Genomic DNA, 21,450 nt, shown 5'->3' on the forward strand with positions numbered 1-21,450 from the left:
CTTGTTCTTTAGATAGACTACACTGGCCTTGACCTCACTAAGATCTGACGCCTGAATATTCAACTAGCACTTCTGATACCTTACTTACAAATTTTAATGAATAATCTTTTGAGAGATGGCAATTCATCTTACTTTGTTTCCTCTTGAGAATAACTCAATAGCCCAGAGACAGAAAAGTGAATATACTATGTATAGTAGCAGCAGAAGAAACAACATACTGTTGAAAGGCAAAGCACATGCAACTGTATACTTCTTCCTTTGCTTTAACAAACAGTGCAAATATGCATATAGCTATCATTTAGATCTAACCAATACGCAGTGAGTATTAGGGACATTTTAGCAAGGATAAACATGGAAACAAAACCCACATTTCATTAAAGGTGCAGTACCCACAATAAAAGGTTGAACGTTATCTTGTTCTGTGATGATTAGATGGCTAAATGAATGGAAGTACCATGCTTCAAGATAAAAGATGTTTCACTCAAACGCATGTGTTTTTATGTAAGAAAGATAACCCAAGGTTCTAAAGCACATCCTAAAGCTGTATCCATTTGTACTCAAAACAAGTATCTTGAGAAGAGTCATGTTAAAGTATGGAAATGATATACTTACAAATCACTCCAGACAAAGGTGAAGCATTCACTCAGGTATGGAATGTTTTAATGTAAACTTTCAGTTTTCATGGACGCTAAAATAAAGCCTGTCTGCTATCATCCCTCTTTTCTACCCTTTATTCTCAAATGATGGATGGATGCAATAGATCAAGTGGCTCAATGTCTACACCAATATACTTTCTAAGCGTTGCTTTTAAAATGAATCACGTAAGTGACACTAATCATGAAAATTTCACAAGAGAAGCAAAAGGAAGTAATATCTTTGCAGGTATAAAATCAACAATAATAAATTTACCCAACAACCAGTCTTAACAGTGGCTCTCAGGCATGAAGGCAACAGTGTAGTTCCCGCAGCGTTTCTCTAAGCAGATCATACCACAGCCCACAAGAACCACCCCAGAGCTCAGAAGACATGACAGGCACTAGAGGAATGAGGAAGTCAGAAGCCATGAGGTTTCCCACCTAGCATCTAACAAGTCTAGTTCAGTTTTACATGAATCAGAACCTCTAACAAAAATTCAAAAGGTAAGGATATTCATATTTAATCAGGCAAAATACTATTTCATAAACAGTATGTATGAAAAGAGAAAACTAAAGGATGACCTGGAATGCTCTTAGTCCTTAGAGGGTGATACATTAAAAGAGTAGCTAACATTGTTGGCTTCGTTGAGACAGTCTCTCTCTTAGGAGGATGCTTGAATTCCTTATCTTCCTGCTGGGGTGTACCGGTCTCACCACCATGCCTGACCACAGCAGATGAAATCTGGGATTTGTAATCCTACTCTGCCTTTCATAGAAAATGAAACATGGATGTTCTCCTTGATGTACAGCTATCAGAATGATCGTCGGAAGCAGGGTTGGAAAGCTCAAGACGACCGCACACATTACCAGAGCTCTGAGAAGTATGAAGCACATCTTAAATGAAAGTGGAAAAAAAAAAAAAAAAAAAAAGGGTTGACAATATTGGCACAAACATCCCGGTAAACAGAACAGAGAACAACAAAGTCCTAAATTCCACTTAAGTTTGTAAACTACAAAGCCACTGAGGAAATGCTGATCAGCTAGAGCAAGTCACTGGAAAAGCAATCCTTAAACCATGGCCTACCATACATGCTGATCAAACAGGCACTCTGGATTTGAAGCTACAAGAACAGGACTCTCATCTAAAATAAGCTTTGTTCGTAGCAATTACAGCGGACACACTCACCTAGCCAATTAAACACCAAGAAATGCCACTTAATCACCATGCACACTGAAACATGGAATTATGGAACTAAATTCAATCTAATTCAATACCATGATATATAAGTAATGTATTTTCAAATCTGTGATGAAGTTCAGCTTAGTTTATGGTAAATGTTGCTACTAAAATAAAAATTACTTAACTCGCACACGTTTTCCATGAATGGCCCACTATGGAATGTTATGAACCAATTCTTACGTTTAGGTCTGATGATCACGTGAGTTCTTCAGCATCTCTCTCTCCCTCAAGTCAAGTCCATAGACATCTACAATGTAGTATGTGCAACCATTCTAACCAAAGCATGAAATATTGGAAGTTGCCTCATAATTCCAAAACCTAAAGACTATAAAATGATGGCTTTCGCAGACGCTCCGTAACAACCAGTTCTTTCCTGATGACTCACTCATCTTAGTGAAATGGTGCCAAGAACCAGTGAAAATGGATATTTTTAGTTTAAAAAAAAAAAAAAGAAAAAGAATAAAAAGGGTTTGGATGAGTGGGCACCTGTCCCGCCAGCCCATGCTTTGTCTCCCGCCACCCTGCCCAGCACCTGACCCTCTATAGTACCTGTGGTGCTGCTGTGACTAGTTACCTGTTTTGAGGCTGGGCCTGAACTCTCGGCTAGTGCTGGGAGGTGGGAAGGCCTCCAGGGCTGTCTGTGCTGGCAGGGTTCGATATGGAGGAGGAGTCAACTCTTCGTCCCCAGAGAAGCTCCTCCGCACCCCGCCTGTCATGGGCAGGCTCGACAAACTGACAGGCTTCTTCCCAACTGGCATCTTCCTCTCTAAACATCAAGTCAGACTGAAGTAAGCTTTGACTTAAGTGTGTGGTAAGAAAGTGCATTGTATTCTAGGGAGGCTAGGTTGTATAGGAGACTGCAAAGAGCTGACTGTGCAAGCACAGCAATGAGCATGCTGGGCGCACGTGGAGGGGAGGCTGCTCTAGTCTCTCAGGCCTGATAATCTTGGTCTTGACTCTCAAGTTTAAAATGAATGAGGCAAAATAAACTAGAGAGTAATTAGGGCAGAGAGCTGCTGGATTGATGTCCTTTGAGAAAACTTAGCTTAAATATTGGGGGGGAAAACTATTTTTATTTTTATTTTTGTAGTAGTGGCAGGGACCAGCAGGCTCTCCTGCACACTACGCAAGAGCAACAGTGATCGGCACACCGATCCCGAGAGAGTATTTCTGAACATGACTTTAAGGCAGCATTTCCCTGGCTATAGAAACCTAACTATGGCCCTATAGCGTCAGTGTACTAACAGGCAGCACAGGTCACGGTCTTACGGTGAACTCCCAAGCTGTTGTCAGCAGTGCACTCAGACAGCATTTGTAATTCTGACCCAGAAATGCACTTCTAAAACTCAAACTTTGTATTGTTTACAAAGTTCTTCAGCTCACATATCAGAATAGGGTCTCAGGTAGCCCAGGCTGATTAATTTTTAAAAGACTAATTTATATATATATGAATACACTGTAGCTGTCTTCAGCCACACCAGAAGAGGGCATCAGATCCCATTACAGATGGTTGTGAGCCACCATGTGGTTGCTGGGAACTGAACTCAGGACCTCTGGAAGAGCAGTTGGGGCTCTTAACTGCTGAGCCGTCTCTCCAGCCCCTTGCCCAGGCTGGTTTTAATCTCACTACTTAGACAAGGTTGGACTCATCTCCCTAGTGCTGGAATCACACATGTGTGCCACTACACTCAGCTTTCTTAATGTGTTTTCTTTTTTTTTTTTTTGGTTCTTTTTTTCGGAGCTGGGGACCGAACCCAGGGCCTTGCGCTTCCTAGGCAAGCGCTCTACCACTGAGCTAAATCCCAACCCCTTAATGTGTTTTCAAGACGAGGCCTCACAGAGATTAGGCTGCTGCTGTCAAACTCACTAGGTAGCTGAGAATGATCTTGAGGCTCAGATTTTCCTGTGCCTACCTCCTATGTGCTAGAATTAAAGGTATATACCACTTTGTATAGTTTTATAAGCAAACATACTCTAGAACTTATAAAATGCTTTTTACTCAACTAAAATATGCCTGGAACTTTGTAACACTAAACCACCAAGCATAGTGCAAAAGTTAAGTGTGCAAAGTAAAATATATTCTTATCTCTTTATAGATGTGTACTTTGTTTTCCTCCTAACCCAATAACCAGATAAACGTCAGATAATCAGAATGAAATATGTAGATCTAAGCCAACAATATTCCCATTTAAGGAATCTGAAAGCTAAGTGGGTCCACACTCAGCTCGCAATTGCCAGGCCAATGTCATGTGCTGGGATTACTTGACTTAACACATTTACGAGTAAAATACCAGGCAAAACCACCAAGTCCTATATATAAGTAGTAGCTCCTCAAAGTGGTGAGATCTGAAACTGCTCCAGAATTCCCATGGTTTGAGAGACGCTCCTGGTCAAACAGTACTCTTATTTTCCAAGTGCGAGTTAACAACTCTCCTAGACAGCACAACTATGGCACAACTGGCTCACTGCTCACCATGCTCGATAGCACAGCCAATCACCTTCCATCCGGGGGAATAAGGACTACCTTAGCCACGTTAGTACAGAAGAAACAGCAGAGCTAGAACACAACAATCTATTGGCAAACTTAAAGACAAACACCAGGGTTTGAAACTCATCTGATATGGACAAAGCCTGCTGTAATGGAGAATTTAAGATTTTACTTTTCATTTATGTGTGTGCCTGTGTGTCAATATGCATGTAGGTGGCTTCAGAGGAAGAGGCTGTCGGATCTACTGGAGATGGAGTTATAGGCAGTTATGAACCACCCCATGTGATCTACTGGAGATGGAGTTATAGGCAGTTATGAACCATCCCATGTGCGTGTTGGGTTCCAACTTGGGTCTCTCTATCTCCCAGACAACTTAGTTTTTTTTCCCTTTAAATCCCAAGTTCTTTCAGGTTTTAGTAACGGGTTTTGTGGGAAGGATTTGTATCTTTGTCTGTGTATATGTGTTTATGAAGATGTATGTGTATGTGTGGCCAGAGGTCCATTTCAGGAGTCATATACTTCTGGAACTTGCTAATTAGGCTAGGCTAGTTAGCTGGAGAGCCATGGGATCCTATTTCTGCCTTCTAGCACTGAGATCATGAGAATGTATCACATTGGTTTTTTTTTTTTTTTTTTTTTTTTTTAAATTTAGGTTCTGGGAACCAATTTCAAGACTGTGACAAGTACTTTACTGAGGCTTTCCAGCACTACTCTGCAGCCCGCCCCCCTCCCCGCCCCCAGGGCTTTCACTCTGTAATTTAGGCTGGCCTAGAATTCACTATGCAGCTCAGGCCGGCCTTGAATTTGCAGTAATCTTTCTGTTCCCCAAAGACTGGAATTAAAAGCCTGATCCATCACATTTAGCCTTGTGGGAAAGATTTTCAATAAATGTTTAACAGGAAAAAACCAAGTCCTAAGCAGGAGGAAGTGGACAGTCCCTCAATAATGTAGAACTACCTACCGCTGGTTACATTTCTGCTCAATTCCAACATTCAAAGATCACTTTCCTAAAATGTTGGCAATAAAATCATACTCACTTGGTGACACATTTATTATCTTTACTTGGTCCACTTACTGTAAACATCTATATTTTGCTTCAGAAAAATATCCCAGAGTTTGCAGTCTACTACATAGTATATGCCATAACATGTCTCTTTCCTGAGTCGAAAAAAATTTTTCAATTCCAAAACAAAAACATATCTGGTCCCAGAAATTTTTAGTAAGAACTTATGGATTATGTTTTTCTTTTCTTTTTTTTCTTTCGTAGATTTATTTATTATATGTAAGTACATTGTAGCTGTCTTCAGACGCACCAGAAAAGGGCATCAGATCTTATTGTAATAAGATGGTTGTGAGCCACCCTGTGGGTACTGGGAATTGAACTCAGGACCTCTGGAAGAACAGTCAGTGCTCTTAACCTCTGAGCCATTTCTCCAGCCCTATGTTTTCTTTTCCATATCAAGTGATTTTAAGGTGCTAGAGACGATGGCACAGTATTAAGATCAAATGTCAAAGTTAAGGTACATGCTTTATCTACAGCAGAGTTTCTATCTGCTAATCCAGGCTTCTGGCAATGTTAACTAGCAGTGAAATTGGTTAACTATTATTATTATTTCATCAATTCATCTACTCATTCCCACATTCCTAGACCAGGAACAAACCCTGCAAGTGCTACAATGGAGGAGGCAAGCGAATTGTACACATAATGCTCATTAATCAGTCTAAAATTAAAACACGAAGATTCTCTGTGTACACACGTGCACCTGAGTGTATGTGCAGGTGACCCCTGAGCCAATAAAGGAACTTGGATCCCCTGGAAGCAGAGTTACAGGTCATGTGCACATTACGTGAGGTGGGTCTGGGGTCTGAGCCTGGTCATCTGCTAGGGCAGCAAAAGACCTTAATGGCTGAGACACCCCTCTAGCCCCTGCACTGCACCCCTCCTTCTGCTTTTGAACACAGCCTTATACCCCAGGTTGGCCTGAAACTTGTGGCCATCCTTCTGCTTTAAGCTTCCGAAGGTCTAGGATTACAAGTGAGCCACTATGACCAACCTAGTAAAAAAGATTCTTCATAAACTACTGGGAGGGACTATATATTACACACACACACACACACACACACATGCATATATGTGTGTCCATATTAATATCAATATTACGTTAATAGGCAGACAAACCCTACACACTTATGCGTGTGGAACCCCTCACTCTCCTTCCCAACCTTAAGGTTCTCATGTAGCCCAGGTGAGCCTTGAACTTGCTTTGGAATTGAGAATAACATTGAATTCCTAATCTTTCTCCTCTGCTTGTTGAACGCTGGGATTACAGCCATGTTGTCTCCATGCTTGGCTAAAACCACTGTTTGACTTCAATGTCTTAGACACTTATGAAACCTTACTCAAGCTCTTGTCCAACACAAAGTAAGACAGTTTAAGTAAGCCTGTTAAATTCTCTTTACAGAAAGTTGAGTAGGCACACCTGCCTTAGTTAATTTAGGGACATGAAATTCACATGTGAATTCTCCGGAATCATGTTTGAATCCGCAGACCACACTCTGATTGTGAATGGTCTAGCAGTACTCCCCAAGCACGTGTAGGTGAACAACTGTATTATCAAGCTCCTGATGGGCAAAGTAATCCTGGGTCTGTGGGAGGTTTTGCCCACAGAGGAAAGTGCTATGCATGCTTATGCAGGTCACCATGAGTTGAAGCTGATAGGCTTAAAAAAAAAAAAGATCTATATCTATATCTCTCTCTCTATATATCTGCCTGCACGTCAGAAGAGGCTATCAGACCCCATTTTAGACGGTTGTAAGCTACCATGTGGTTGCTGGGTCCTGAACTCAGGACCTCTGGAAAAGCAAGACAGTGCTATTAACTGCTGAGCCACCTCTCCAGCCACAGATCTTTTTCTCACTCTGCTGTGTCTGTGATATACCGTTGTATGTGGGAATGTGTTCATTTGGAGACTTATCATTCTTCACTTTACTGGGTTTATTTTTGAGACAGGTTTATTCTCTGTGTAGTTCTGGCTGTTCTGTAACTTGTTCTGTAGACCAGGCTGGTTTCTATAATCTGAATGCTGGGACCAAAGGAGTGTGCCACCACATTAAGCCTCCACTTTTTCATTTTACCTGAGCTATCTCAGCAGTCCTTCTTAATAAACGTGAATTTCTCAGGATTATCATTCCAGATAAGAGTTGATATGATAGCTACTGTAAGCAAACACTGTGTTTTTTTTGCTTCATTAAATAAAGTTTTAAAAAAGGAATTAACTTTAAGTAGGCTTATAATTATTTCAAGAATCACTATAAGGCTCTATTCTTTAGCTGTGCTTGAAACACAGCTAAAGAATACCTGATTGTTTCTCCTGTTAATTAAAACTGTTTCTTACATCAAGAAGGTTTGCCTTTTATGTCATACTGCACCTTTAAGCATAATACATAATGAACAAACATCAGCTCTCACAGGGATGTAATTTTCTGTGCAAGAGTACTGTGACCTTAATTGCTCAACAGTTAGACAATGTATGCAGACGCATGGTGACCCACTTTTCTTATGTCCTTTGTACTGCTGGGACTTAGCCTTTTTCTTCTGTTTTGAAGAAGCTGACTGGCTTTCTCTTGATGCTGAAAAACAAAAGGGAAAATTGGTAACAGAGAATGGCTAGACAATTCTTTACGAAGATCGTCATCCCTTAAGAAGTACACACTGCTTTTAAAGGGTGTATTTGGTCTTACAAAACCATGAATGAGCCTTGTCTGGTGGAGGCAGAGCATGCTTTTAATCCCAGCACTCCCAAGGCAGAGGCAGGCGGATCTCTGAGTTTGTGATCAGCCTGGTCTACAGAATGAGTTCCAGGACAGCCAGGGCTACACAGAGAAACCCTGACTCAAAAAACCAAAACCAAAACAACAACAACAACAACAAAAAAAACCAAAAAACAAAAAAACCTCATGTGCCTCACTATTTACGCAACAGCACTTATGAACAATGCATTTCCAGCCTACAGTATACAGTTCAACCACAGTGTAGTTTAATTTGGTGACTTGTGGTTTTCTCAATTTACTGCTATGTAACTGATACGGAGTTCACACTGCCGTGGCACACACAGTCTAATTCTGTGATAGTATTGGGTCTTAGTATTTTACCTGGCAACTCATCAGACATTGATATATTCTGTGCTGTGAGCTTACGAGGTGATTTACAAGGGACAGCCCTCTGGGGGATTAGCTGGTTTTTAGAAAAGAACATGTTCTCTGTACAGTAACTTACACTGTGATGCTGGAGGCTGTAGCTGATATCCAGTTAACTGGCACCACCCTACAGGATAGAGGTCAGGGGACTCACAGTCTACCCACTGGTCATATTCTTCTTCCCATCCATCAAAATGTATCCTCAAGAGACGATGAATAATTCGTGTAACTGTGGCCACACATATTAAACGTGGCTCCATGAGATCTACAGCTTCTAATTTCATTCCCACGCGGAATCCGTGATTTGGAACATCCTAACACAGAGAAATCCAGTATCAGCGCGGTGCTCAGAAGGACACAAACCAGACATCTCAAGTAATTTCCCAAAGCTCACAACAGTTCCGCAGCTGTGCCACCATACGGCACAAGCACCCTCCTTTACACTTAAAAAAGAAAGAAAGACTTGCTTCTCTAAAGAAAACACTTAGTTTCCTTTGTTGATTTTCATTAGGAAATTCTAATATAAGCCGGAGAAGTTCAACCCAAGAGTAACTGCACTCGTACGTCACAGTCAGGCCCCACTCAACCTTACCTTATTAAACAGTTTTACTGGCGCTGCAATGGAGCCGGTTTCCCTGAGGTAGTCAAACCATTTAAAAGGAAGTTTTGTGTAACCTAAAAAATACAACCGGTCTAGGTAACAGTACATTTAAAATTAGCATAACCTTAAAATGTCAGTAACTCAGTACACGAAATTTCAGATTTTAGGTGGTAATGGTAATTTCTTCTCATTCAATTTTTTTTTTTAAAATATATTATTTTTGAGATTGGGGTCTCAAATAGCACAGGCCAGTCTCAAACACGCTATGCAGTAGAAGGTAAACGGCTTCTCCCAAGTCCTTTTGTCTCCACCTCCAAGTATGGGATTGAGGACGTCCTACGTTACTTGGTGGTGTTCAGAGCTTCCGGTACCATATTACAAAGAAGCCCCTGTGCAGACACACGTATATGTCTCCTTATCTTAATGCAAAAGCAACTCTGTTTACTCCAAGAACAGACTTCAGCGCGAGCGTGTGCATGCGTGCGTGCGTGTGTGCACGTGTGAGACTGGGGATCTATCGATGGCCTCATGCTAGGCAAGCGCCCCTACCACCGAGAGCTACGACTTCTTGCAGCACTAGGTTTAGAACAGTCTAACACTTAATACTCTTTCTTTGTTCAGGAAACTAAAGTAGCTGAATTATACTTTCAACAAATCTTTGCTTTAATCCCATCTTAGAGAAAAACCCAAGGTAAAGGCACTGAAATTAAAGGTCACTGGTCAATCCATGAGAGTTGCAAGGACAAAGGATGGTTAGCTGGGTGTAGTTGTCACACCTTTAGTGGAACACTCTGGAGGCAGAGGCAGGAAGATAGCTACGGTCTATATAGTAAGTTCCAGACCAGCTAAAAATACAGAGATCATGTCTTAACAAAACATTTTAAAAGGTATATATGATAGTCTAAAAAGAGAGAGCCTTTTTTCCCTTGAAGACTAAGTATCCACTGAGTGGATACTCAGAATACTATTAAACACTTAATACTTAAAGTTTAAAAACGTTCCTGTGGGAGCTAGAGGGCTCAGTAGGGAAGATCAGTGGCTGCTCTTCCAGAAGATCAGGGCTCATTTCCCAGCTCCTCAGCTATTAACAGTCTATAACTACAGTTCCAAGTGATCTGAGGCCCTCTTCTTGGCTCCTCAGGTACCAGGCACACCAGTGGTACAGACATATGCACAGGCAAAACACCCATACTTAAAATAAATAAATATATAAAAAGCTTATGTGTACAGGAATGTACTGAGATCACTATATTAGAGGGTCTGTAAATATTGACCCTGTGACACAAACAGATTCAGGACAGACTTCCATTGTAACTTATTAAAATAAACTAGAATACAAAGGTTGTGGATTTTAAATTGTTTTTATTTTATGTGCATTGTGTTTTGCCTGTATTTGTTTTTGTGTGATAATGTCAGATCCTGGAGTTACTGACATATGTGATATGTTTTGCCTGTATTTGTTTTTGTGTGATAATGTCAGATCCTGGAGTTACTGACATATGTAAGCTGCCATGTGGGTGCTGGGATCTGAACCCAGGTCCTCTGGAAGAACAGTCAGTGCTCTTAACCCCTGAGCTATCTCTCTAGCTCCCAAAGATTGTATTTTTACTTTACTTGATGTATTAACATTGAGACAGGTTCTTGTTGTATAGTCCTGGCTGGCATGTACTCACTATATAGAACAGGCAGGTTTCCAACTTATGGGTGATCCTCCTGCCTTTGCTCCCAAGTGCTGGATTTCAGGCATGTACTACTAGGTTTGGCTTCAGAATATCTCATAGCTCTTATATGTTTTAGTCTATCTATACATACTCACCCATCATGTGTAAATATATACATACAACAATTAAGATTAGGGCTGTGTTAAATGTAAGCAGACAACATACAAAGCAAGGCTAACAACTGAGTGTTTGTACCTCTGGGTGGAGTCAGTTCTATCATGTTAATTTCACAGAAACCCACAGGGAAAATAGAAGGAGAGGTTGCATGATAACAGAACCAGTCAGATCCGTCTGCTGCTTCTGAGCCATCGATCCCAATCATCAGGAATCCATCAGCCAGCACCTTTGAAATCAAGAGAATCCCAAGTACTTGAACATGTATACCACTATTACAAAAAAGTGATATTTTAAACAACATTCTAAAAGGAAAATCTATTACATAAAGATGCTTTACAAGTAAAAAACAGTAATACAATGATGAGAAACCGATTAGATTATTAATGAATACCAGAAAGAAACAAACAAAATCATACAGAACTGATGTCAGAAAAACAAAGTTTACAAAGAGAGGACTTCAGATGCTTGGAAAAACAAATGTCCTTGGCCATTACTGACTGAAATACTTTTCTGATCAAGTCATCGAGTGCTCAGCGTGTGGAATGCTGGCCTCCAAGGTCTGGTGACCAGAGTTCAATCCACAGGCTCACACAGGGGAGAAATCCATCTACGTTAAGTTGCCCTCTGCTTTGTACACAAACACAAAAAATAAATGGGATAAAAATAACTTATTGACCCTGTTAGGTTAGGTTCTTAATCCTAACATGATAATGCTTTCCTTCTCTTCTGACTTTTTACATAGACAGAAACCTTTTGCTAAACTTCTACCTTCAAGCTTCAACTTGCTATCTTTTACCATATTCTTCTATGACAGGAAGACTGCTTGGACCCAACAGAGCCCTCTTAACTCTCTTACCATGCCTTAGACTCCAGTTAATAAGTAGCATTCCTGACCCCTATTACTAGACCTTGAACTTGAGATCCTCTTGCTCCAAATTCTCAAGCCTGGAATTGTAGTACCATGTCTAGTTTCCCCCACATATATTTTAAACACAATAGACTTCTATATCTTGCTCAATTATCACAAGACCTTGTCCAAACACATGTTTTACAGTCTTAGTATTTCCTAATTTCCATTACACTGAATTACACTGAAAGTATTTTATACCCATCCAACAACCAAGAAAGAAAAAAAAAAGGGGGGGGGCGAGGAGGAAGGGAAGAGAGGGGGAAGGGCTCAAAACACAAAAGGCTAAGGATATTATTGCAGTGAAGTCTATAGACTGCATTGAGACCTAGTTCAAGGTACATACTATACAATTTGTTGCTGTCCCTTTTCTATCCGTATTTAGCCTGCAAAATTCACTAACAACCTCGATTTCTCAATTCAGTGGTCTGTTTTCCATAACACTAACCTCCTCACATATAACCCTAATAGTGAGACAAGATCTCATTAGCCCTGGCTGGCAAGGAGAACACTATGAAGACCAGGCTGGCCTTAAACTCATAGATTTGCAGCCTCTGCCTCCTGAATGCCAAGATTAAAGCACTCACTACTATGCCTGCTCTTAAATCTTATTTTATATGACACTTGATTAATGACTTTTTGTCCTTCCACACCCCCTGTCACAGTCTAGTCTGCTGATTAATAGTCACTTTTCCATTATTCCTTCTACGATTCTTTTGGTAGTTAGCTTTTCACCTCTAGCCCTTAGATTTCTGATTTCAGCTCTTTGCTTTGTTTCAATGACCTCAGACACTATCAACTTCAGGACTAAGGGGCGTTCATCTCCCTTGCAGGGTCTCAGTACCCATTTGACCTCCAAGTGGAACATGCTCTCTGAAAGCTAGTCACTGTCAAGCCAACAGCTCCTCTTTAGTCCTTTAGAAAACACCATTTCGTTCACAACTCTTAGCCCATTTTGGATCTTGTTTTTGTAAAAAAAGGTACTCTAAATTTTTAAAGAAATTATGTATACGGGTATTTTGCCTGTATGTATGTCTGTGTAGCATGTGTTCCTGGTGCTCACGAATGCTTGAAAACGGCATCAGATTGCCTGGAACTAGAGCTACAGATGGTTGTGAGTCGCTATGTGGGTGGCAGGAACCAAACCAGATCCTCTTGCAAGAGTAGCAAGTGTTTTAACTGTGGAGCCAACTGTGAAGCCTGACTTTTGGGGGGGGGTGTTGCTCCCAGAACCTTGCACCTGCCCTGTCAGGCAAGCACTCTATCTCTGAGCTACAACCACAGCTCCAATGTTTTGAATGCATACTGTATGCATGTCAACCACTTGCCATTTCGTTAATGTGCTGATTAGTCTGTTAACTTGATTCAAACTAGAGTCACCAGGAGAAAGGAAAACCCAACTGAGGAACTGTCTCTGTCAAACTGGCCTGTGGGCATGTCAGTGGAGTATTTTCTTCATTGTTAATTGGTGTAGTAAGGCCCAGCCCCTTGTGAGTACGTAGGTCCCCTAGGCAGGTAGGTCCCAGATGGCTAGGCAGCATACACCTTTAATGCAGGCACTCATGAAGTAGAGGCAGTTGAATATGAGTTCTGGGCCAGCCAAGGTTAAATCCGAAGACCTTGGCTCAAAGGAAAAGAAGGTGGCTGAGGAAGTCAGTGACAGCACTGCTCTTACATTAATAAGTTCTTCACTGATGGGCTAGAGAGGTTAAGCTAAAACAGACTCTTCCCCACATTGTATTGTGGATGCTGTTATAATGGAAGCTTCCTGCAATCCTCAACATCTGTAAATACCTTTAGTTTCAATATCTGAACTTGAGACTATTTCTTCTTACCTTATTCTTGTGTAAGTACCAAACCAACCTGTATTTGGATTGCCTTCTTAGGCAACAAACTATCAATTTCGTTAGTATTAAATTTGATTTTTATCTTTAATAAAGGGTAAAATTACATGCCCCCCCCCTTTTTTTTAAAGACAGGGTTTCTCTGTGTAACAGAGCCCTGGCTGTCCTGGAACTTGCTTTGTAGACAATGCTGACCTTGAACTCACAGAGATCTGCCTCCCAAGTGCTGTGATTAAAGCCATGTACTAACCATGCCTGGCTCCAAACAATAGTTTTAAGTAAGTTTGTGATGTATCTGTGTTTGATTTGTACAAGTATTTCATAAAACTGTACGTCATAGGTTGCATTCAAGTTCTAAGTGAAAAGGGGTTGTGAAGTCTTTGACTATAACATATTAAAAAATAAAACAGATCTGACAACACAAAGTTTTAATACTATTCTTCCCAATGAAGATGCTTGAAGCCCCCCTCTGATCTTAATCCTAGTTCCTCTGGTAGAATTTCTCTACTTTAGAATACATTCTCTTACCTTTCTAATGGTTGCAACACATATTGTAGAAAGATTTAATGGGTCTATAGCTTCCAATTTCATTCCTTCTTTGAACCATTCTCCACTCTGGTCTACTTCTTTTACCTACAGAAAGTATATACATGATCACACACGTCCTTTAGAATTATTTATTTAATGTGTGTATGTATATATATGTATACATGCCACAAGCACGTGCTAGGTCAGAGGGTAACTTGAGAGTCACTTCTTCCTTCCCACCTTGCTGAGGTGTCCCCTGCGCTGTAGGCCGTTGAGCCCCGTGCCTTCAGGTGATCCAACCTCAGGCCCCCCCCGCTCTGCAGGAGTGCTGGGATCGCACATGCACTCCGGCACCTCAACCAGGCTTTGCACAGATGTGTAGAGTACTAGGACATGCAATAGTGCTCGAACCTGCTAAACTATCCACAGGCTGGGTTTGTGGTAATCCTCCTGCCTCAGTTTCCTACATGTTTTCACTTTCATGATGAAAATATCCCCAACTTGCAAACATCTACTAGATGCCTTTTCCTACCTAATGTTATAGCTCACAGTTTCCTTAGAACAGAAAGAATATACAAATACATACTTTAGGAATGAGTCTAAAAAATTTGTGATACCTGAAGACTATACAGATTTTAATTTTTAAGTGAGAATATGTGACATCCCTAATTTTAGAAAATGTCACAAGACCCTTTCAACCTGACTCACAAATGAGGGCCTGCAGAGACTTCTTACCTTAGCAAATAAGTGTGGCGGTGTATCGAAATGTCCGTCCTGTTTCTTTGTAATATCTACAAGGACAAGTTACAGAATAGTCGGTCAGCATTCTTGAGAAGCTCAAACACCACACTTCCTTGAAGGGTTCAAACTCACAAGGTATGTAATACTCTAAAACATGGCAAGAAATCCCATGTTTTCTGCATTTATGGTGGTGAAAATAACAATGGCCTTTTCTGTCTTCAGAGCACATGCACATATGCTATTACATATACGTTAATCACAATGTTGGTAATTTCCACAATAAGGGATTTACAGTATCAGAAGCCTTTTTCCATTTTGGTGTGGTACTGGAGATTGAAGAGAGGGCCCCACAAATGTCAAATACTCCAATACTGAACTATCTCCACAGCTCTCTTCACTGTTGTTATGAGAGAGGGGGCTCACTAAGATGCTGCGGCTGTCCTTGAACTTATGATGAATGATCACGGCTGACCTTCCTGTATAGCTGAGCCTACTAGGCCTCTCTAGAACAATGTTTCTGTGTGTTTCATACCATATCTAGTTAAATTCAATCTTGCCAGTTAGATTAAAATTAGGTGGAAAGGAGATCTTACAGTTTCAAATGGTCTGGATAAAAAAAAAAAAAAGAGTAAGAATACAATTGTATTGAGAATTGAAGAATACAATTGTTTGAGAAAAGGGGATTAAATTTTTTATTTTTTTGTGCTAGACATAAAATCCATGGTCTCATGCATGAATGTATATTATTTTAAATGGATAGGAAGTGGAAGGAACACACAGAATTAGTTCTCTATCGTAGAATAATCAGATTAGAATGCTATTTTGGATCTACAGTTTGCAGGAGAAATAACCAAGTGGTTATTCAACCTCATTAATACTATCCGAAGTTTGTATGACAGTTGCTTACCAGATCTCTTGAACCGATGGCCTATGCTTCGCGACCACCCGATATGGTGGATTAAGGGGCTGTGCATGTGGCACCAGAAGTCGTCCGTTCTGTCTTCACTCTCTTCATATACCAGTCTTAATCTTCCTCCAATCACACTTTCCACCACTGCCACTCTTGTTCGACATAAATGCCTCTTGTCAACTACTTCTACTCTCATGCAAGGTTTGAAAGGATATTGCATACTCTCTGAAACCTTAAAACAAAAAAGCAGAAAAACAGATCCCATTGGAGTCTCATGATAAAGGTCTAGATGCAGTTTTAATATTGCCCTGTCAGAATTTCTGTCTCTAAGACAGGGTAGGCCTGGCTGTTTTGGAACCTGCCATGTAGACAAGGCTGACCTTGAATTTACAGATATCTACCAGCCTCTGCCTCCCAAGTGCAGGCATTAAATGTATGAACCACCATATATACCTGGCTCTGGTTTTGTTTTGGGGAAACAGGTTTTCACTCTTTAGCCTAGAGGTTAACTTTAAACTTCTAGCTACACTTCTGCCTCAGTCTCCTCAGTACTGAGATTATGGGTATGAGTCGGCATCTCTGAAAATTTATTTGGTATTTAACAGTTCAGAAGTTACAGTTCTTTAAAAGCCCTTCTAAATCATTCTTTTAAAGAGCTCGTCAGCTCTCTTTCTTTTTTTCGGAGCTGGGGACCAAACCCAGGGCCTTGCACTTGACCGCTGAGCTAAATCCCCAACCCCAAGAGCTTGTCAGCTCTTTAAGGATCCTATTGTTACCTTTTGTGGGAAATCAGGAGGAAGTGTTTTGGCGCCAGTCAGTCTTTTCACTAGAAAAGCTTTCCAGTTTGTATATTTATGCTGGACAGCTAAAATAAAAGACATAGCTAGTTATCCTGTAGCACACAGAACTGTTTCATACATTGATAACAAACCCCCCAAAAACAAAGAAACAAGGTTAACAACAAGAAATTATGAGTATTAAGGTGCTAAAAGGAAGCAAGAATGGAGAAAATAAGATGTCTTGATAGCATAAGAATTATTTGACATAAAAATATCCATCTTAATTTCTGTATTACTTTAGAATATTAGGTATAAAAAACACTTAGATATGTCTTAAACAACTACCTAGAACTATAGCTTTGAGGGGCTCCAATGCCCTCCGTGGGGTCAGGCATGCATTTATTTATGTATACATTGATATACAGGCAAAATATTCATACCTATAAGATAAATGAATCTGAAGTTTAAAATAGAATTAAATGACCATGAGGTCACTCACTTCTAGGAGGAACGAGAGGTTTTCCACTGGCTGCACACCAACCAACTGGATGAATATCAGACCCACATATATTGCACCAGAAGTCCAGAGAAGAATCATTTTCAAATCCTTCATATCTCAAAAGGGCATTATAACCTAAAACCGACAAATTGATCATTACATGGTAAGAAACAAAATCAAAATGATACAGCTCTTAAAGTAATGGCTATCAAGTTTTCTGTCTTCCCCTTGTAGCAGAACCACCTGCCATTTATTAACAGAGGTCAGCCCCTTCCAAGGACTTTGCCCCATGCTAGGGAATGGGATGGTGTGGAAAATCTAAGTCAGTCCCTGGCCAATAAATACTGATCCTGTTGGACTATTGTTCAACTTTGAGAATCCCTAATTAATACATGGACAGTTCTTCAGAGCATGGCTTTTCCTTTGTATTTCAATTTTACCTATAATTTCTCAAATGCTTAGGATGGGAAAACCACGGTGGAAAAGTGGGAGGACAATTTCCTGAGAATGGGTAGGGATCCTTTCTTTAAGATAGGATCTCACGTAGATGAAGCAAACTGCCTACAGGGCTTAAGACTCTTCCTCCTCCTTCCAAGTGGTTCACACTTCTGAAATAGTTCTTAACAGTTTTGTGCGTGTGCATGTGCATGTGTGTGTGTACACTCGTGCACTTGCACGCAGGTCAGAGGGCAATCTCAGATACTGGTCCTTCCCTTTCACCCTACTTGAGACTTTGTTGCATGCCAGGGTATGAGGTTTTGGGGGATTTTCTTGTCTTTGTCTCTCAACTTGCTGTAGGAGTAGTAGGCTCTTCCTCTCTGAGGCTTACTACCAAAATAGTAGAATATACTTGGAAGACATAGGAGGCAAAAAGAAAAACCAGAAACATAAAATCAGAACCAGTAATTAGGAATAATTTTTGGATAGTAAATGATCTTTTGAACTACTTACAAGCAAGTGACTCAAACATCTGGGACATAAATGCTGTTTTTAATAGTACAACAAGTAAGAGAAGCATTTAAAGAATGCTTATATAGACAAATGTCTCAAGGAAAAGGCATGGATGGGTCTGAGTAGACAGAAGAAAATAGAGTCTAGGACTCTTGCCAGAGTGATCAAAGGCACGGATGTAGCTTACTAGGAAAGGCCTTGGCCAGCCTTGAATCCATTCCCTCAGTGCTCCAGGCCTGTCTTTCTGTTACATAGGCCAGGCTAATCTGGAACATGCTACATAGTTGGGGTTAGTCTTGAACTCAGAGATCCACCTGCCTCTGCCTTCTGAGCACTGGGATTAAAGGAGGGCCACCACACTTGGCATCAAAGCCACCTTTAGGTAACTCTATGGAAAGTGGACAGTAAAGCAGTATTTGGTGTTATTGGGAGACAAGTTGGATTTTAAGTCCACCTGGCTGGCTTGGAATTCTGTTTGATTTTTTTTTTTTGAAATGGGTAGAAAGACCTGAAGGAACAGCACTTCCTTCAGATAGAGCTGTGACAGTTATGAGACACACTCAAATCTTATGAATACAATTCTCCAGCTACACACGTTTGTTTATATGACGCTATGCTTGTTCCCAAGTTAAAATGACTAGAGATGGAAGTACAATAGACTGCAAACACCACAAATCCAAGAATACTTACTGTCTGGCTATTTATAGAAAATCTGCCCACTCCCACACATATATTCTTTATTTTATAATACTTGCAAAAAAATTTTTTTTCCTTTTTTTCGGAGCTGGGGACTGAACCCAGGGCCTTGCGCTTGCTAGGCAAGCGCTCTACCACTAAGCTAAATCCCCAACCCAAATACTTGCAAAATTTATATACATTTTTTAAAACAAAAGTTTGTGTCCTAATAAATCATCATGTATGCTTTTCACCTGCTAATTTTATAATTCCAGCAATCCAGAAGACTTTGGTAGGTAGACTGCAGTCTGTATTGGGAACTTCTATCCTTACATTTTCTGATATATCACCCCAGCAGGTCCCCATAGGTGCCTGTCACACAAAAATTATTAAATTATCATCTTAGTAACATATGCATGAAACATCATTCAAAATTAAGCAATGGAATATTCAAATACAGTATTTTAATCCACTCAATTCTTTTCTTAATTCACAGTTTCTATTCTTTGTTGTAAAGATTTTTATTTGGAGAAAGCCAGTGTCAGTATCAAATTCAAGATAGAAGACAGAATCTACAAATATTAGATACATGTTGACTTTGAAATTCAACAGACCAAATGTGACACTTAAGTAACAATTACTCTAAAACCTGAATTACAAACTGGGTTGACATCATAATATCAATCTGACTTGAGGAACTTAGTGTTTTTAATATACTAAATGAAAAATATTTTACCCCTTAATTTCTAAAAATCTTGCCCAAGAGTAGAGAAAAAAAAATTTCAATTAACAGGCTTTAAGCAACGTGATCCGGAGAACAGGTACCTATATTTGAAATGCAAGTTAAATCCACAGAATATAAATACAGTCTATTAAGACAGACAGGAAAGAGCAGTGGAAGGGTAATTAAAGAGGGAGTTGAAGAGATCTGGGAAATGAGGCCCACAGTCAAGTTAATTTTCTACCTCAAAATTTCTTATGCAACAATTACTCGAAGAGAAAACTTCCCAGTGTTAGAGCTGCTGAGCACGGGCCTCCAGCACTGGTTAGGATGGCAACTGAGATCAATACTTAAAGAGTGTTACAACTGCGTTTCCCGGAAGCTTACATGTGCCAAACCATTTCTATGAATCCCTAAACTGCAAGGCAATAAACAATTACTTGGACTTTATGCAATAGTAAATTAAATCAAGTTATGAGTTATAATTATTCATTAGTGCTGAAAATTCTAGTCTCTGTGGCCCTGGATAACCAATGTTTTCATGAAATGTAGAACACTAGACATAAACAAAAAAGGCGAGGTTCTTGAAGACCTGATAATAGGGATAAATTAGGTAAAAACAAAATAGCCTCAAAATTAAAAGATAAGCAAGCACAGACATCAACTAGCAAATATAGACATTGGGAAAGAAAATATATTCTGTCAAAGAATTCTCTGATGGTAACCCAGTCAGTCTAAAGCAGCATTTAATTCCTGCCCTCTAAACAGTTAATAAATCTCTGGAGGAAATAGAATGTCAAAAAATAGTGAATTAAGATAGATCTGAAGCCAAAGACATAACAGTTAATGGCTAACACTGAGTAGCAAGCAACGAATATACCCTACTTGGAGACATGTCCAATCTTAATGGTAATTATGGGGAGGGAACACACATATACTTCTCAAGAGAGGAGGTAAAAATAAAACTACTCCCGTCCCCTTTGACACAGGGTTTGCTATGTAGTTCAGGCTGGCCTGGAATCTGCCATGTACATCACACTGGCCTTAAATCTGAAATCCTCCTACCACAGCCTCCCCTCACCCCAAGTGGTAGCCTTACAGGTGTGTGTGCCATATACCTGCTTTTCTTTTTTAAACAGGAAGACTGGACCCTTCAGGTTCTGCTACCTCCCCCTACATCACTCTAGACTGTAGGGCCATCCCTAATGCCAGCAGATATGCTCAGAAAAGGAGAGGCTAGAAGGAGGACAGGTAGTATAAACTAAGCTAACATATATTAATATGAAGACCTTATATTTGTTTCTTGTGAGGATTAGCAACCAAAGAAGATAGGTACAGTTAAATGCAGCATAAAGCTGCATTAAACTGTAGTAGGGTAGCTACTCTTTGTTGGACTGCCAAATCTGTGAATTTGACTTTTATTGAGAAGAGGCATGGCTATGCTGACATGCTACAGATTAGGTGGGCACAATACTAAATGAAATTTGCATATAGGACTCCTTTCTGAGCTAGACTTGACAATTTATTGTATTGACTCTTTTTTTAAAGCTTCAGTATTATTTTTGGAGAAAATATCGTTTAGCGTTATTTATTAAAGAAAAGACGTGTGAATGTTTACTTAAAAACAAACAACAAAAAAAGGAATGTTCACTTGAGTGGGAGATCTTTGGTTTCGTCCCTATAGTCTGGATTGGTATAGGAGAAAGTAGCAGAAAGTGACATTTGTTCTTGCCTGTAAGGTTGTGGTTCTGCTAGGCCCTCTTAAACCAATCCATATAGTTCATTCTATGAAAAAAAAAATGAAGAAACAAACATCAACAAGATAGAGCACTACAGTTACAACATAGTATGTGCTCAATGTGTTGAAATAATGATTTCATAGATAAATCTGCCCTT

At 40.0% G+C, this 21,450-nt stretch overlaps 1 protein-coding gene across 10 annotated transcripts in view; it reads right to left on the minus strand.

The window, feature by feature from the left end:
- The window catches only part of Mbtd1 (mbt domain containing 1), a 59,591-nt gene that overhangs the window by 4,610 nt on the left and 33,531 nt on the right, over nt 1-21,450 (minus strand). For all 10 annotated transcript variants that reach the window (XM_032913983.1, XM_032913980.1, XM_032913979.1 and 7 more), the window contains 10 exons: nt 19,088-19,205; nt 17,208-17,342; nt 16,706-16,794; nt 15,927-16,161; nt 15,014-15,069; nt 14,279-14,383; nt 11,078-11,225; nt 9,153-9,235; nt 8,640-8,874; nt 7,916-7,993 (listed from right to left, as the gene is read on the minus strand). In XM_032913983.1, the coding sequence (XP_032769874.1) occupies nt 7,916-7,993; nt 8,640-8,874; nt 9,153-9,235; nt 11,078-11,225; nt 14,279-14,383; nt 15,014-15,069; nt 15,927-16,161; nt 16,706-16,794; nt 17,208-17,342; nt 19,088-19,205 (1,282 nt within the window). The remainder of the gene's footprint in view (nt 1-7,915; nt 7,994-8,639; nt 8,875-9,152; nt 9,236-11,077; nt 11,226-14,278; nt 14,384-15,013; nt 15,070-15,926; nt 16,162-16,705; nt 16,795-17,207; nt 17,343-19,087; nt 19,206-21,450) is intronic.

The sequence above is a fragment of the Rattus rattus genome, chromosome 9 (genome assembly GCF_011064425.1).
Source record: "Rattus rattus isolate New Zealand chromosome 9, Rrattus_CSIRO_v1, whole genome shotgun sequence".
NCBI lineage: Eukaryota > Metazoa > Chordata > Mammalia > Rodentia > Muridae > Rattus > Rattus rattus.